Source organism: Vulpes vulpes, chromosome 10 (assembly GCF_048418805.1).
Source record: "Vulpes vulpes isolate BD-2025 chromosome 10, VulVul3, whole genome shotgun sequence".
NCBI lineage: Eukaryota > Metazoa > Chordata > Mammalia > Carnivora > Canidae > Vulpes > Vulpes vulpes.
In genome coordinates this window covers 55,750,342-55,766,207 of record NC_132789.1, presented here as the reverse complement: position 1 = coordinate 55,766,207, position 15,866 = coordinate 55,750,342, and the positions used below count along the sequence as shown (strand labels likewise).

The window sequence follows — 15,866 nt, the reverse complement described above, 5'->3', positions numbered from 1 at the left end:
TTTTATTTATTTTAAAAAATTTTTAGAGTTTTAAAATAAGGTATTTGTGAAAACTTACTGTGAGAGTCCGGAATAGACTACTTTGAAATATGACTCTAGGAAACCAGAATATGCCACCACAAAATAGGCCATTATATTTGGTTTTCACCTTGTTTGTCTGTTTTTCTTTTCATGTTGAGAGAGAGATACAGCGAGAGCAAGAGCCTGTGTGAGCAAGGGGAAGGGTAGTGGGAAGAGGGAGAGGGAGAGAAAGAATCCCAAACAGGTTCCAGGCTCGGCACAGAGTTGGCTGTGGGGCTGGATCTCATGACCGTGACATTATAACGCGAGCTGAAATTTAGAGTCAGGCACGTCACCCACTGAGCCACCCAGGTGCCCCATGCCACTGCATTTGGAAGCAGCTTTTCTCAGCTGAGATAAACAGTCAGTATTCCTCATCCATAAACTGAGCATCAATAGGGAACAACTGGATTGACACTGATCTCTTGTGAGTTTGGCTAGTATAAGCCATCACCTCCCGGTCTCTGCTCAAGTCCAGGCGCGGTTCAAAATTGCAAAGCTGAAGAGCTGCTCTTGGAACGTGATGGCCAACCTGGATTCCTTGGCTACTCATTGAGGCCAGACATTCAGGACGAGGAACACGGCCACCTCGCTGGAAATGCTGTTACCTGGGTCTTTTCTCTACTTGTTTCAACACGGGAGTCATTCAATCATGCAGGAGGCTGAAGACACGAGGGACTCTAATATTTAGTATTTCTCCTCCCCGTACCTGCTTGAGGCGTAATTATCTGAAGTGAAGATTTATCTTTCTCTGCATCTCTCTTGCCCATTTAGCAAACAGAATTCTCAGCAGTTACTTACTTGTGTCCTCAACATTTCCTTCTAAGATTTACTTCCTGTTTTTTACCCACAAAATGTAAATTATAAGATCCGTTCTTGAAGAAGCTTACAGTTTTTATTTTCTTAATTTAAATGCAATTAAACAACGTATAAAGTGTTACTAGTTTCAGATGTAGAGGTCGGTGAATCATCAGTCTCCCATAAGAGCCTGTGCTCATTGCATCGTGGGGCCTCCTTAATGCCCATCACCCAGTTACCCCATCTTGCCCCCCACCTGCCTGCCGGCGACCCTCAAGAAGTTTATGTTCTAAAGTCCTTTATCCCACTCTATGTCTCTGCCTAGTGAAAATGATTATTATCAGATAAGCTCATTCCTGCTATGATCACCCACGTAATTTATTATTCCCAGGAACATAACGCCTTAACCTGCCTAAAATCCCTGCATTTTCTTAGAAACACATTTAACGACTGAGTGCATAACCATAACACATTCAGTGCAAGTCATATGCAAGTATAATCGATATCATGCAGCCTGTAACACTGACACTAATCACACACACCTAACGTAGATCAATGTCCTACACCTTGGAATGATCGAATTCATGGAGGGAAGGGAAGACCTTTCCGTTTGGGTGGAGTGGGGAGAGTCACTCTCAGGAAACTCCTCGGTTCAGTAAAGAGAGAAGCCAGGTGAGCTTAATCTTTTTTTTTTTTTTTAATGTGTAAGTTTTGTTTTTTTTTTAAGATTTTATTTATTTATTCATAGAGACACACACAGAGAGAGAGGCAGAGACACAGGCAGAGGGAGAAGCAGGCTCCATGCAGGGAGCCTGACGTGGGACTCAACCCCGGGTCTCCAGGATCACACCCAGGCTGCAGGCGGTGCCAAACCACTGTGCCACAGGGGCTGCCCTAGGAGCTTAATCTTAACAAAAGGTAAGAGCAGATCAGGTAAACGAGGGCAGGGGGTATTGGAGGCAGAGAAACCATGCAGGCGGTTCTGACGGGAAGACACCACGTGGTGCGCAACTCGGTAGTTGGAAGACATTGGCACATCAACGTAAGGGAATGGGGCACGAGGGCTGTTGACATAGGCAGGCAGGGGCCACCACTTGGGAAGCACTGGTCACGCTCCTCCACCCTGGGGGTGTGGGAGGACTTGCTCTTTTCCTATTTTTTGATGTGTACCACCCGGATGTCCTCTATGCCATCAACATACCCGTTCCCGCCACAGTGGAATTCCACGTAGCTGTAGCTGCTGTGCTCTCTGTAGCCCTTTCTGTTCTTCTCCTGGTAGCACCGGAGTATTAGGAAGGGATGCTGGGCCCATATATATACATTTCTATAAGGATCTCTCCACTTCCTGAGGCAAATATGCTCGATTTTGTGCCACAAGGTATAGATGAAGATGTGATCGTTCCTGTCCTCTGGAGCTTCCCTTTCCCTCATGAGATCGTTGCATTTGTAGTCGCTGAACTTCCAGCTTGTGCTCAGGTAGTGCTGCTCCATGAACACCCTCCAGGACAGGTTCTGGCCGTGGACCAGCAGCCCGCAGAGCACAAACAGCAGGGCCAAGAGAGGGCCGAGCATCGGTAGACAGGATGCCATCTCCGCTGCCAGAGCCACCTGCACGCTCACGGGGAGGAGACAAGAGAGCATGATCTTCACCCTGCCCTGAGAGCTGGCTCGCACCTGAGAATCGCTTTGCCTGCCAACATGGGGCCCAGTGTCACCGTTTTCTTCCCAGGCTTGAGACCATAAACCTCATTGTGTGAGAAACTGTACAAAAGCTGAAAATACGCTAGAGCCTGAGTGAGACAAACACAAGACGGTCAACAATTGGTGGAGGTTGTCACGAGAAGTTCACACGTCTCCCGTCCGCCTGCTCTTCCCCCAAACCGAGGAGCCAGTCACCCTCTTGTGAACTCTGCTCTATAGCCCAGATAAACCCTCTAGGAGCATGGCTCTAAGGGAAATTGGTATTTTCAAGCTTCAGAGCTGTGAAGGGGAAAGCATTGTCACCTCTTAAGGGAATGCGGAAGATGGGTGAACACTTGGGTGATAATTCCCGAGCAAGAAGGCTTCGGGTCACTGAAATCCCAGGCTACAGTTAAACTGATCTGCAAGACGGTGCTTATCAAATTCTGACTCCTTATCAACTTCCCCAAAGCTTGTGTGAAGCCCGCTGTCACTTCTGACTGTGCACATCCTTCTCAGAGGCCATTTCCCTCAGGGTCATGATTGTAAATCATCTGGATTGGTCGTTAAGAATGGGATCGTATAGGAAATTTGAAATCTTGTTCTAATCAATTAAATGCCAAGCCTGAAATTGCCCTCATGGGAACTCCCCTGGTCACAGTCAGGGCATAGGCTTGTGTGGGAAGGTCTCCCCTATGAGCCCGCTCTCTGTCCTCATTGACCATGAGGAGTACAGCGGGTCCTAGGGCATCTCTAATCGGGATCTCAGCTCTCTGAGCGCCGAGTCCTCCGATGGGCCTCGTAATAGCTGCCTCGCAGACCTGTTTGAGTCTAATGAGATGAGTTCGTGAGAGCACTTCTGAGACTGCTGCTGGGACCCAGGGCTGGCTCCCCCACAAGGTGTCACAGTGCATTTGATTATTGGACCTGAAGCTACTAGGAAAACAGCCAGTGCGAGGACCCTCAGACCCTCTTCTGTCCCCGTAAAAGTAGAAAATGACCTCTCATATGAAAGGGACCCTTCCTGTCCTAAGAAATAAAAGACATTCTTATCACCAGAGACAGGAATACTACTAAGTTTCTTACATTACTTTTTAAGTAAGCTTTTTGCCCAAAGTGGGGCTTGAACTCACAACCCTGAGATCAAGAGAAGCATGCTGCACTAACTGAGCAAGCCAGGCACCCACCAGACACAGGGATTCTAAAGCCAGGAAGGCTGTGTAAACAAACTTTCTTTCTTTTTACTAACCTACTAGCTCAGCTCAGATCTGCTTCGGATTCCTCACTGATTAAAATTCTCAAACATTTGTTTTCACTGTCCTGTCAATTCCTAGCAAATGTAACTTCTCATTGTTTAAAATGTCTAAAAACTGTCTGTCTCTGTCATCTCTTTGGGATCACACTGTCACTATTGGGGCTTTATGAGCATATAAGAAAACTTGGGTTTTTTCCTCCTGTTAAATCTGTCTTGTGTGAACTTAATTCTTTGATTAATTTAATTTTAAAAATATTTCATTTCTTTATTTGAGAGAAAGAGAGAGAGAGAGAGAGAGACCATGTGTCGGGGGAGGGGCAGAGGGAGAGGGAGAAGCTGAGTCCTCACTGAGGAAAAAGCCCAATGCATGCTTCAAACCAGGACCCTGGATCACGACCTGAGCTTAAAGCAGGTGCTGAGCCACCTGAGCCATCCAGACATCCCTGTCAACCCAATTCTGAAACTAGCTGGAAGAACCTTGAAAGAAAGAAGGAAATTTTTGTCCTCCTCCAGCGTGTCAAGGGCTGTATGAGGCATAGATGTCAAGTCGGCGCACTCACGTTGGTGGCTCGCTCCACCTTGTCTACAGGGCCTCACCAGGATAGAAGACCAGGATTCAAGCTGCCTCAATGTATCATCCTTGGGAAGACTGGGGAGGCAGTGGGCGTAGGGGCGAAGAGGGTGAGGGGACAGATCCCACCAGTGGGATTAATCCTGAGTTGACTTCAGGTCTTTGCTTCTTAGAAATTGGGTCACTTTCCAATCTGAACTCTACAGCCTGCAGGTTCACTGAGGCCCCTTCCATGTCCACCTCGACACCAACCCCAACTCTGACTCCCCCTGTTCAGATCCAGCACTTACGTGTCACTGGGCAAGGAAATCACTACGTGGATCTGAAGAGTAGAGAGCCAGGAAGTGTGCAGCAGTGAAGAAAGGGGCAGTCGTGAGAGGTGGGCACTGGGACTGATGAGGAGTGTGGCGGGGGCGGGGGCCAGCCTTGCCTGTGAGCCTGCTCCCGTGTCTTCTCATCCAGAGCGCTTGGGTTCACTCTGAGCATAGCCTGGAGCACAGGTGTCCAATATCAAAGACTCACTTCTGGGCACAGAAGAGTGATAAGGCCCTGGGCAGGGGTAACCCTGGAGTTCCCAGGAGACAAGCCTAGATCCATCTCCTAGACTGGCTTCCATAAACACTTGTGGAAAAAAACAACAACAACAACAACAACAAAAAAAACACTTGTGGAGAAAATTTCTTGCATGTCTAGGCTATGTTCTACAGGAACTTCAGAGCGGGGAAGAAGAAAAACCCCTCCTCAGGAACTTCGGGGAAGCTAAAAAAAAAACAAAAAAACAACAACAACAAAAAAAAACAACCCTTGAGTTATGAAACGTGGAATCTTCATCCCGAGGGGCAAGAGCCAAAAGCCCGTAGAACAGCCAAAACAAATTGAAGAGAAGCACAATTGAGAGGTTGATGCCACTTAGGAATATGTTATGGATGAAATACAAAAGTAAAACTAGGGCTGCACACACTCTGTGGCTAGCAGGGGACAGCCCCCCAGCCCATGCCCTCAGGCCGAAGGGTCCACTCATGCCCTTCATGTGGAGACAGTGCAGAGCAGAAGAGGTTCTGAAAGCAGAGTAAGGCTGACCCTGTGGGAGGGAAACGTGCATAGAAAGGGGCCCTGTACAGGGAAGTGAGCTCTTACGGGGTCATTTCTTTTAAGGTTTTTATTCATTTTTTTCCTGAGAGACACAGAGAGAGAGGCAGAGACACAGGCAGCGGGAGAAGCAGGCTCCATGCGGGGAGCCCCATGCAGCACTCAGTCCCAGGACCCCAGGGATCATGCCCTGAGCCAAACAAAGGTAGACGCTCAACCGCTGAGCCACCCGGGTGTCCCAATGGATCACTTTTCATCTGAGAGACTCCTGTGCCTGGGAAGGCAAATTTTGTTTGCCAATCCTTTTCTCTTCTCACCTGCTTCTGAATTGTCTTCCCCTTTTAAAGCCCTAGACCCCTAACCTTTCCTTCGCTCAGCATGGTCCATAAGCCTCAGTTGGCTAGCTGCTACTTAGCCTCAGAGTTCTGTAGGGCTCCTGGATTTATGACATATTAAAAGAGTTTTTGTTCTATTAACTGCCTTTTTATGATGCGGGGAGTGCCTCTTAGCCAAGAACCTAGAATGGTACCGTAAAAATTACTTTTCCTCTCCTGTGCCTAGGACCTAAATGCTTAACCCCAATCAAATTCTTTTTTTTTTCTTTAATATTTATTTATTTGAGAGACAGAGAGCAGGAGACAGGAGCAGAAGAAGGAGCAGACGCCCCATGATCAGGGAGCGAGGAGAGGTTCGATCCCAGGACCATGAGATCATGACCTGAGTTTAAGGCAGATGCTTCACTGACTGAGCCACCCAGGTGCCCCCAGCCTAATTTTCCACCCCAGTCCTTCAATATCTAAACTCACTCCCTGGTCCCCAAACACCATAACCTCTGTAATATTTCAGAATTTGGGTAAGGCCAAAATGTTCTTAGATCCCAATGCTTTCTCTTTTCTTCATCTATGCTTTCTCGTCATGCAATCCAATAGATCATGGGAGAAATGACTCTAGAGCTACAGTGCATTTTTAACCCTATTCCTATTTATTTATATATATATATTTAAAATTTTACTTATTTGTTCTTGATAGACATAGAGACAGAGAGAAGCAGAGATAAAGGCAAAGGGAGAACGAGGCTCCATGCTGGGAGCCCGACACGGCAGTCGATCCCAGGACTCCAGGATTGCGCCCTGGGCCAAAGGCAGGCGCTACACCCCTGACCCCCCAGGTATCCCCTATTTATTTATATTTAAAACATTAGTTGATCACATATGGAAGCCAATACTAAGGATGTAAGATGTGTCATTGTCAGCATTAGAGCCTGTGTGTGAAAGTACCACGGAGGTGCCTGTGGTACCTTCCCGTAAACATAGGCCATAGGTTCAAGGGAAATATGTCAAAGCCCTGGGCAGAGTGGGAGGGATGGAGAACTGTCTTGCTCCAGAGCCCCAGGGACACAGGCTGAGACAAGTGGCAGAGGCCCTGGGTCCCTGAGTAACAAAGGTGAACTGAGGCCCAAATGGTTCTCCTGAGGATGTTGGCAAAGGCAACCTAGGTGGCTCCAAGCTGGCAGTCACGGGAAAGGGACCCCGAACACACATACTCACAGTCCTTAGAATGCGGGAGAAAGTGATTTTATTGCTGTGAACAGGTGCAAGGAAGCTTGGCCAAAGGTGCAAGAGGAAAACCATGGGGCCTGGGCCGTTCTTGGCCCTCTGCCCTATTGCCTTCCTTCCAATCACACAGAGCTCCCAATCTGAAAAGCATCCAGTGTCTGCTGTCCCTTACTCTCGTCTCACATCTTGGCCCTTTACTTATTTCTTCTATGGGAACCATGGGAATCAACAAAGGAAAGAGAAAGCAGAGACATCAAGAGAGAGCCTGGCCCAGGGGGAGGGACCGCGATGGCCACCTTGGTCTTAACCGAAGTGTGTAGGACCCAGCGGGACGGTGTCGTCTAAGTGGACTGGAAGCAGAAGATCGGCAGGGTAGCCTGGCTGCAAGTTGTTACAGGCAACAATGTAGAACTGGTTCTGGTACGTAGTACGGTAGGTGCACTGGGGCCGGCGCCCAGTGAGAAGGCAGTAGGTCATGTTCACCCGCCCTGCACTCTGGTGGCAGTTTCCCAGGCCATTCTTACAGGTCCTGTTGGGCTGTCGACAGGTAGCAACCACGTTTTTGAAGTCCTCTTGCAGAAAGGTGTTTTCCCCCTTACATGTGTTAGGGCGATAATTGATCTGAGGCATTTCAGTGCTGCATCGCACCCGATCCTGTCTGACGTGCTGGATCTGAAACCACTGAACGGCGGTGACACCTGAAGGCTGAGCAGCAGCTGGAGGCATCAGCCCCCATGATCCCAGCAGCAGCAGCAGGAGCAGCGGCCACGGCCCCGGGAGACGCAGCATCATCCCTCTGGGCAGGAGGAGGAAGGAAAATGAGGGAATCACAGTGGTCAGAGCTATAGGAACAAAATGATCCTTCCCGGCCATTAGGTGCTTATTGTGCCTTTAAGGTTTCCTTGGTCCTTTCTTGATCTTTATTTTATTTCATTCTTTATTATGCTTTTAGTCTTGTTTTCTTTATTTTTGTTGCTTTATTTTGGTAAATTTATTTTTTATTGGGGTTCAATTTGCCAACATATAGCATAACACCCAGTGCTCATCCCATCAAGTGCCCGCCTCAGTGCCCGTCACCCAGCCACCCCGTCCCCCTGGCCACCTCCCCTTCCCCCACCCCTAGTTCATTTCCCAGAGTTAGGAATCTCCTATGGTCTGTCTCCCTTTCTGATATTTCCCACTCATTTTCTCTCCTTTCCCCTTTATTCCCTGTCACTATTTTTTATATTCCCCAAATGAATGAGACCATATGTTTGTCCTTCTCCGATTGACTTAGTTCACTCAGCAGAATACCCTCCAGGTCCATCCACGTCGAAGCAAATGGTGGGTATTTGTTGTTTCTAATGGCTGAGCAACATCCCACTGTATACAGAGACCACAGCTTCTCTATCCATCATCTGTCTGTGGACACCGAGCTTTTATTCTTGGTTTTAGAGCGAGCGAGACGGTGGGTCAGAGAACACCTGAGGGGTCCAGGCCGAGGGGGGCTGAGAGGCGCACTCACCTCCGACCGGGGTCCCACCGTGGGGCTCCCCCAGGCCCGGGCTCAGGCTCCCGCAGAGGTAGGTGCTCTCCCGGGGCTCCCCGGGGGTCACCGGAGGTCACCGGCTGGTGGTCGTTACCTCACCTGCCCACTGCCTTGAGTGTACGGGTCCGGAGGGCCTGAGGCCCGCGTGAGGAGGAACAGGAGGTAGGAGGACTGTGCCCCCCGCAGACCCCGGTCCCCTCCCCGTCCTGTCCCCGAGGGACTGACCCTGGACCCGACCTCCCTCCCGAGGCCCTGTCCTCCCGCTGTCCGCCCTGGACCCCGTGTCCCCTCCCGCCCGGGCCGCAGCCGCCCTCCTACCAGGTGTCCTGCGAGGCTCTGGCTGTCACTCAGGCCGCACGCAGCCCCAGACTCCGAGGTCGAGCCTGCACCCCACCCCGGGGAGGCCTAAGTACCCCGGGGACCCACGCACTTCCTGGGGGGGCCAGGCCTTCCTTCCCCTTCTGCAGCTTCAGGGCCGCGGCCTTGACCTTAGGCTCCAGCACCAGACCCGCCGTGGGACCTTGATGCCACGGTGGCCACGGCCCTGGACCTGGGGTGCGGTGGGGGCCCCCGGCACGGGTTCCCCCCTTACCCCCGCTCAGGGTCCCCCAGCCTCAGGAGCTCATGACCGAGCGACAGGGTCCGTCACACAAACAGGCACATCGCAGGGTCAGGACTGAGCTGGGCCACAGTGAGGAGTGCTGGGCACAGGGACAGAGCTCCCCGGCCGGGTGATCGCACTCCTGGGTGTCCCTGCAAGGACATGACCCAGGGCTGTGACAGGACACTGCTCTCCAACTTCGTGGCAGCAGGGCCCTGGGACAGCTGAGCGGGGAGCGCCGACGCCTCTGGACCTGGGCACAGAGAGAGAAGGTGCCATCTGTGGACTCTGGGGACTAGGCCGCAGCCTCACGCCAGCATCACCTGCAAAGGCTTGGGTGGAACCGGAGGGGATCGTGTGAAGGGAACATAAGTCAGCGGGGGGAGGACTATTTTCTTTTTTTTTTTTTTTTTTTAAGATTTATTTATTTATTTATGATAGACAGAGAGAGAGAGAGAGGCAGAGACACGGGAGGAGGGAGAAGCAGGCTTCATGCCGGGAGCCTGATATGGGACTCTATCCCGGGACCACGCCCAGGCCAAAGGCAGGCGCTAAACCGCTGAGCCACCCAGGGATCCCCAGGAGGACTATTTTCATATGGTTTCACTCAGATATGGGAGCCATTTAAAATCCACGTATAGTGTTTTATAATCTAGATTTTCATTTACTAATATCCTCTAAGGATATCTCAAACCGTAGAAATCTTGGAGCGCATCATACAGGGGAGCCTGGTGACGTCACGAATGGTTGTCCCCACTTTACTTAGCCAGACCCTGAGAGGGTTACGTTTTCCCAACAGTAGTGGTTATGAACCGTGCTTTCTTCTGGAAATTCTTCTGTATTTCCTTAAAAATGCCTCCCTAATGCATCAAGTCCCTAGGGCCACCTCACGCCCGTGGACTGCACACCCCCCATCATGGTTCAAGGAAGCCCTCAGCCTCCTCTCTTGTGTTCACCTCCTTCCCAAAACACACCAAAGCTGCTCCCAGTCTCAACAGGGCAAAGCCACTTTGGGAATGATGCCTTGCCTGCCTGTTGGGCCGCCTGTCAGATAAAAACGCTCTCTTTGGGGATCCCTGGGTGGCTCAGTGGTTTAGCGCCTGCCTTCAGCCCAGGGCTTGATCCTGGAGTCCCGGGATCGAGTCCCACATCAGGCTCCCTGCATGGAGCCTGCCTGTGTCTCTGCCTCTCTCTCTGTCTCTCATGAATAAATAGATAAAAATCTTTAAAAAAAACAAACAAACAAAAAAAAAAAAAACGCTCTCTTTGATTAAAAACCAGTGTCTCCTCGGGCAGCCCGGGTGGCTCAGCAGTTTAGTGTCACCTTCAGCCAAGGGCGTGATCCTGGAGACCTGGGATCAGGTCCCACATCGGGCTCCTGCATGGAGCCTGCTTCTCCCTCTGCCTGTGTCTCTGCTTCTCTCTCTCTCTCTCTCTCTATGTCTATCATAGGTAAATAAATAAATCTTTAAAAAAAAAACAAAACAAAACCTTCTCAGGATCTTAAAATGCAGCAAGTTCACAATAGCAGATGGGATAGGAAATGTCTCAGCCCAGAACCAAGAGTGTAGATAGTGGAGCCAGCCTTCCCTCCTCAGGCCCCTCTCACCCACTCGCCATCAGGAGTATGGATATGAACTAGAGTGTGGCAGTGGTTTGCAACTATGCATAAGAATATTTATAGAATTAGTATGATTTTTATTGTTAAAATATTATGAAAAGATCTGTCTTTGATTAAGATCTATGTTCTGGATAATGCGGACTCCTGTGATGGGCTATCCCATGGGGCCACTAACATCTGAAATTTTGCCAGTCGACCTCTACTGGAAGACAAATTACTCTGAGATCACCAGGCCTAGCTGGTAGGTAAGTTCTGACTAGTTTTAATGGTATTTTTGGTAGTTACGTGCATATCTGTGGTGTTTGTATTTCAGCCCCTAGACCAAAGGCCATAAAAGTGCATGAAAATTTGAGAAAAGCTATTGACCTGTTGTCTAAACATGGAAACAGAACAAGATACATTCAAACACTTTCAGTGGGTTCATGGGTTCATGAATTTCTCGAAGTCCTCAGGTTAGAAGCAACTGTTCTAGAAAACTTGATCCCCTTGGTGCATGGACACCAGCTTTTTCATCCTTATATACTGGGGCCTTGAGGAGTGGCCCATTATATACTTCCAAGTTGGCAGGAGGTTAGGAATGCATAAATCTCTAAGGAATTTGGAGGCAAGGTTTCCAGAACCTTCAGAGGGAAAGCTATTTTTACAAAAAGTTCATTTGTTGTAAGTGCATCTCCCTCTTTAACGCAGAAACAGAGAGATGACTATAAATCACAAGAAATTCTTTTTAAAAATTTACATTCAATTAGCCAACATGTAGTACATCATTGGTTTCAGATGTAGTGTTCAGTAATTCATTAGTTGTGTATCACACCCAGTGCTCATCCCATCACGTGCTCTCCTTAATGCCAGGGACCCCGTTACCCCATCCCCCCAAACACCTCCCCTCCAGCAACCCTCATTTGTTTCCCATGAGTCTCTCATGGTTTGTCTCCCTCTCTGATTTCTTCCCATTCCATTTTCCCTCCCTTCTCCTATAATCTTCTGTGCTGTTTCTTACATTTTACATATGAGTGAAACCGGGTGTTAACTGCCTTTATCTGATTGACTTATTTTGCTCAACATAACACCCTCCAGTTCCATCCACATCGATGTAAATGGTAAGATTTCATCCTTTCTGATGGCTGAGTAATATTCCATTGTATATAGAGACCGCGTCTTTTTTTTTTTTTTTTAAGATTTTATTTATTCAGGGATCCCTGGGTGGCGCAGCGGTTTGGCGCCTGCCTTTGGCCCAGGGCGCGATCCTGGAGACCCGGGATCGAATCCCACATCGGGCTCCCGGTGCATGGAGCCCGCTTCTTCCTCCACCTGTGTCTCTGCCTCTCTCTCTCTCTGACTATCATAAATAAATTTTAAAAAAAAATTAGAAAAAAAGATTTTATTTATTCATCCATGAGAGACACAGAGAGAGGTAGAGACAGGCAGAGGGAGAAGCAGGCTCCCTGCAGGGAGCTCGATGCGGGACTCGATCCTGGGACTCCAGGATCACACCCTGGGCCAAAGGCGGCGCTAAACCGCTGAGCCACCCGGGTGTCCCTAGACCACATCTTCGTTATCCGTTCACCTGTCCGTGGACATCTGGGCTCTTTCCATAGTTTGGCTATTGTGGACATTGCTGCTATGAACATTGGGGTGCAGGTGCCCCTTTAGAGTCACTACATTTGTATCTTTAGGGTGAATACTTAGTAATGTAATTGCTGGGTCATAGGGTAGCTCTGTTTTTAACTTCTTGAGGAATCTTCACACTATTTTCCAGAGTGGCTGCACCAGCTTGCATTCCCACCAACAGTGCAAGAGGGCTCCCCTTGCTCCACATCCTCCCCAACATTTGTTGTTACCTGACTTGTTAATTTTAGCCATTCTGACTGCTGTGAGGTGGTACATCATTGTGGTTTTGATTTGCAGCTCCCTGATGCCAGATGATGTTGAGGTTTTGTCATGTGTCTGTTGGCCATTTGTATGTTTTCTTTGAAGAAATATCCACAAGAAACTCTTATCAATGAAAAAAAAGAAAAGAAAAACTATTTTCTTTTTTTAATTTTTTTTATTTATTTATGATAGTCACACACAGAGAGAGAGAGAGAGGCAGAGACACAGGCAGAGGGAGAAGCAGGCTCCATGCACTGGGAGCCCGATGTGGGATTCGATCCCGGGTCTCCAGGATCGCGACCTGGGCCAAAGGCCGGCGCTAAACCGCTGAGCCACCCAGGGATCCCCAAGAAAAACTATTTTCAATGGAGAAGGCATAGACTTAAATATGCATAACAAACCTTATCATTGTTTTTTAAATTTTATTTTAAATACATAAAATTTGAGAGAGAGAAAGAACACAAGAAGGGGTAAGGTCAGAGGGAGAAGCAGACTCCTCGCTGAGCAAGGACCTTGATGCAGGGCTTGATCCAGACCTGAGCCAAAGGCAGACGTTTAACCAACTGAGCCACCCAGGTGCCCCAAACTACACCATTGTTTGCTTGATTTTCCTGGTAACCTCCCATAATTGGCCTCCTCACTCCCATTCCAACGTCTTTCATTGATCTTTAGCTGAAGATGGTATTCAAGTTGGTGGCTTGAGCCATTATGGGGAGTTTTACTCAGTTTTTCTGGATATCTCCCACATATACACACAAAGAGAGAGAGAGAGAGAGAGGCAGAGACGCAGGCAGAGGGAGAAGCAGGCTCCATGCAGGGAGCCTGATGCGGGACTCGATCCCGGGACTCCAGGGTCACACACTGAGCCAAAGGCAGATGCTCAACCACTGAGCCACCCAGGTGTCCCATCTGGTGCACCATAAAATCCAGCTCAAGTAAAGCATTCCTTAAATAACAGGGAATCATAGGCTGATAACTGACCGGGGGTTGTGTCATGGGCACACTGCGAAGGCGCACACACGAGTTGTGTCTTTCCACAATGTCAGCTTTAGTCAACCATAAAGCAAAGTTAAATCATAATTACAAAGTAGGTTCAGGGAGGCCCCTGGGTGGCTCCGCGGTTTGATGCCTGCCTTCAGACGAGGGCGTGATCCTGGGGTCTCGGGATCAAGTCCCACGTTGGGCTCCCTGCATGGAGCCTGCTTCTCCCTCTGCCTGTGTCTCTGTCTCTGTCTCTCTCTCTGTCTCTCATGGGTGAATAAATGAAATCTTTTTAAAAAAAATATGGTAGGTTGAGGATTCCAAACGCAATGATATTTCACCATGTGGTTAAACTTGGCTTCTTACACAGCAAACAGAGCAGGACATAAGACAAACCACACAACAAAGCAGATAACAGAAGAGTGTAGTAAGTTAACGAACCAAACTTGCGAAGGGAGTCTATGGCCAGACGGTTGAGATAAGGCCTCGGTCAGGCCTGGGTCAGCTCTGGGCACTTAACAGCTTCTGATGATCTCAGTTCTCTTTGGAGATCAACAGGGCAGAGCCTTTGGGGACAGTTGCTTTTTTAAGTGGTAAGACATAGAAGGGTCAGGTCTGAAGAGTCTGACAGTTTGCTGCCCAAATCCTCCCCTTTCTAAAGGGATTGAATCGGCCTTGAGCTTCTGTAGACCCCTCTGGTTCTGCTTGTCACCAATTCTGGGCTTTCAGGTGACGATGGTCCTGGGAATTTCTCCTGGCTGAAGTACCTTTAACTACCGTGTCATGGCTTGACACAGGCCCCTCCCTGACACAGGCTTCTGCTTGACATGAGAGACTCCGTTTTGCCTTCTACAGGTTGTCTCAGATCACACACCATCAATCCAACTACTTTCTAGTGTTTTGGGGTGAAGAAGAAGAATAAAAAGACAGGAATTCTGGGCACCTGGGTTTGGAGGACTTGAAAGATGGCTTTGAGAAAAATTAAGATGGACTTATATATATATATACAGACCTTCCTAACAAGTTCATGTGATCCACGGAAGACCTAAGTCAGGTAATGACTCCGTGAAAGTAGAGGGAGGAGACGAGGAGAACTATGGGGGCTCCCGTGTGGAGGGGCAAGCTCAGAAAGAGATCCACGGTTTTGCGAGGCATCACATCTTACTATACTTGGGACTTGAGTGGGTAATTTTGAGAATTCTGGGAAGCAATGCATGTGAAAATATGTTTTTAAACAATAAAGTGTTATGTCGATATAAATTGCCCATAATATCATCATAAGCTTGTTCTACCCCAGTCATTTCAGTTTGAACTAGTTAATCCAGTGTTTCTGGAATAAGTGTGATAGTCTACTTTTGATGTGGAAGACAAATTGCTGCGAACCCCCAGCCATACATCCATACCTTCAACTGTGAGCTAAGCAAAAAACTCTACGGCTTCTCTGAAATAAAGCCAGTTAATTAGGAAGTACCTTAAACTGAACTATAGAAACATATCCCTTTATATCTGCAGAGATCAAGTACAAAGCAGCACAGAAAAGTGAGTTAGCCATTGTTTCTGGAGCCGTTTGTTTGGTCTGCTTCCTAGAGTTCTGTCTCCTCACTTCTCTAACAGAAGCTGCTCGGGTTGTGGCTCCTAATTTGAGTTCCTAAAGAGATATTATCCTTTAAATACAAATTTAAAGTCATTTGTTTATTATATTCTTTATTTAAACATTTTCCGTGACTTTAACTTCTTCCTATTAATTCCTTAGGATTTCCCTTTGTTAACCACTATTCAGTGTTTTGGTACAATCGTTTCTCAAACCGTAACAGTGATAAATGTCCTCAGGCAGATGATGATAACGTATTAGGGTGTCTTACCCTGGACTCCATGGGCTTCCAAGGACTCCATGGATGGAATTTATAGGGTCCATGAACTGGCATGGGGTGTTAACCTCAAAAAATAAAACTAGCAGTTATTTTGCCAGCAAAAATGAGCTTATTCGGGAATAGCAGAGAATTGTAATCAGGGATAAGCAGGCTACTATGGCAAAACTATAGGTGAGTCCCTGAACAAAGGAGGGGAACTCTTTCTTTTCTAGAGGAAAGGAAGAAGTTTGGAAAGCTGTTATAAACAGAAAGTCCGCTGGTGTTCCCTGGGAGTTGGAAGGATAGTAGCTTTCCGTTGGCTGGGTTGTGACCGGCTCAATAGGCTAGGCTGTTGGGGAGCTGGGTGGAGAAGCCCACCTTCCTGCTGGGATAGTAGAGCAGTAGGA

General features: G+C 48.3%; 2 protein-coding genes across 2 annotated transcripts; both read right to left on the bottom strand.

Annotated features, from left to right (window-relative positions):
- Window positions 1–1,639: 1,639 nt before the first annotated feature.
- On the bottom strand, window positions 1,640–2,455 carry EDDM3B (epididymal protein 3B). Its single transcript, XM_025992287.2, has one exon. The coding sequence runs from the start codon at window positions 2,446–2,448 to the stop codon at window positions 2,011–2,013; it is 438 nt and encodes a 145-aa protein (XP_025848072.1). The 5' UTR covers window positions 2,449–2,455; the 3' UTR covers window positions 1,640–2,010.
- A 4,556-nt stretch (window positions 2,456–7,011) lies between these two features.
- Window positions 7,012–7,882, bottom strand: LOC112915022 (ribonuclease 8-like). Its single transcript, XM_025992323.2, has one exon. The coding sequence runs from the start codon at window positions 7,880–7,882 to the stop codon at window positions 7,313–7,315; it is 570 nt and encodes a 189-aa protein (XP_025848108.2). The 3' UTR covers window positions 7,012–7,312.
- Between the last annotated feature and the right edge of the window lie 7,984 nt (window positions 7,883–15,866).

Coding starts and splice junctions, on each gene's coding strand:
- LOC112915022 (XM_025992323.2), bottom strand. CDS start 7,882: ATGGCCGGGAAGGATCATTTTGTTCCTATAGCTCTGACCACTGTGATT.
- EDDM3B (XM_025992287.2), bottom strand. CDS start 2,448: ATGGCATCCTGTCTACCGATGCTCGGCCCTCTCTTGGCCCTGCTGTTT.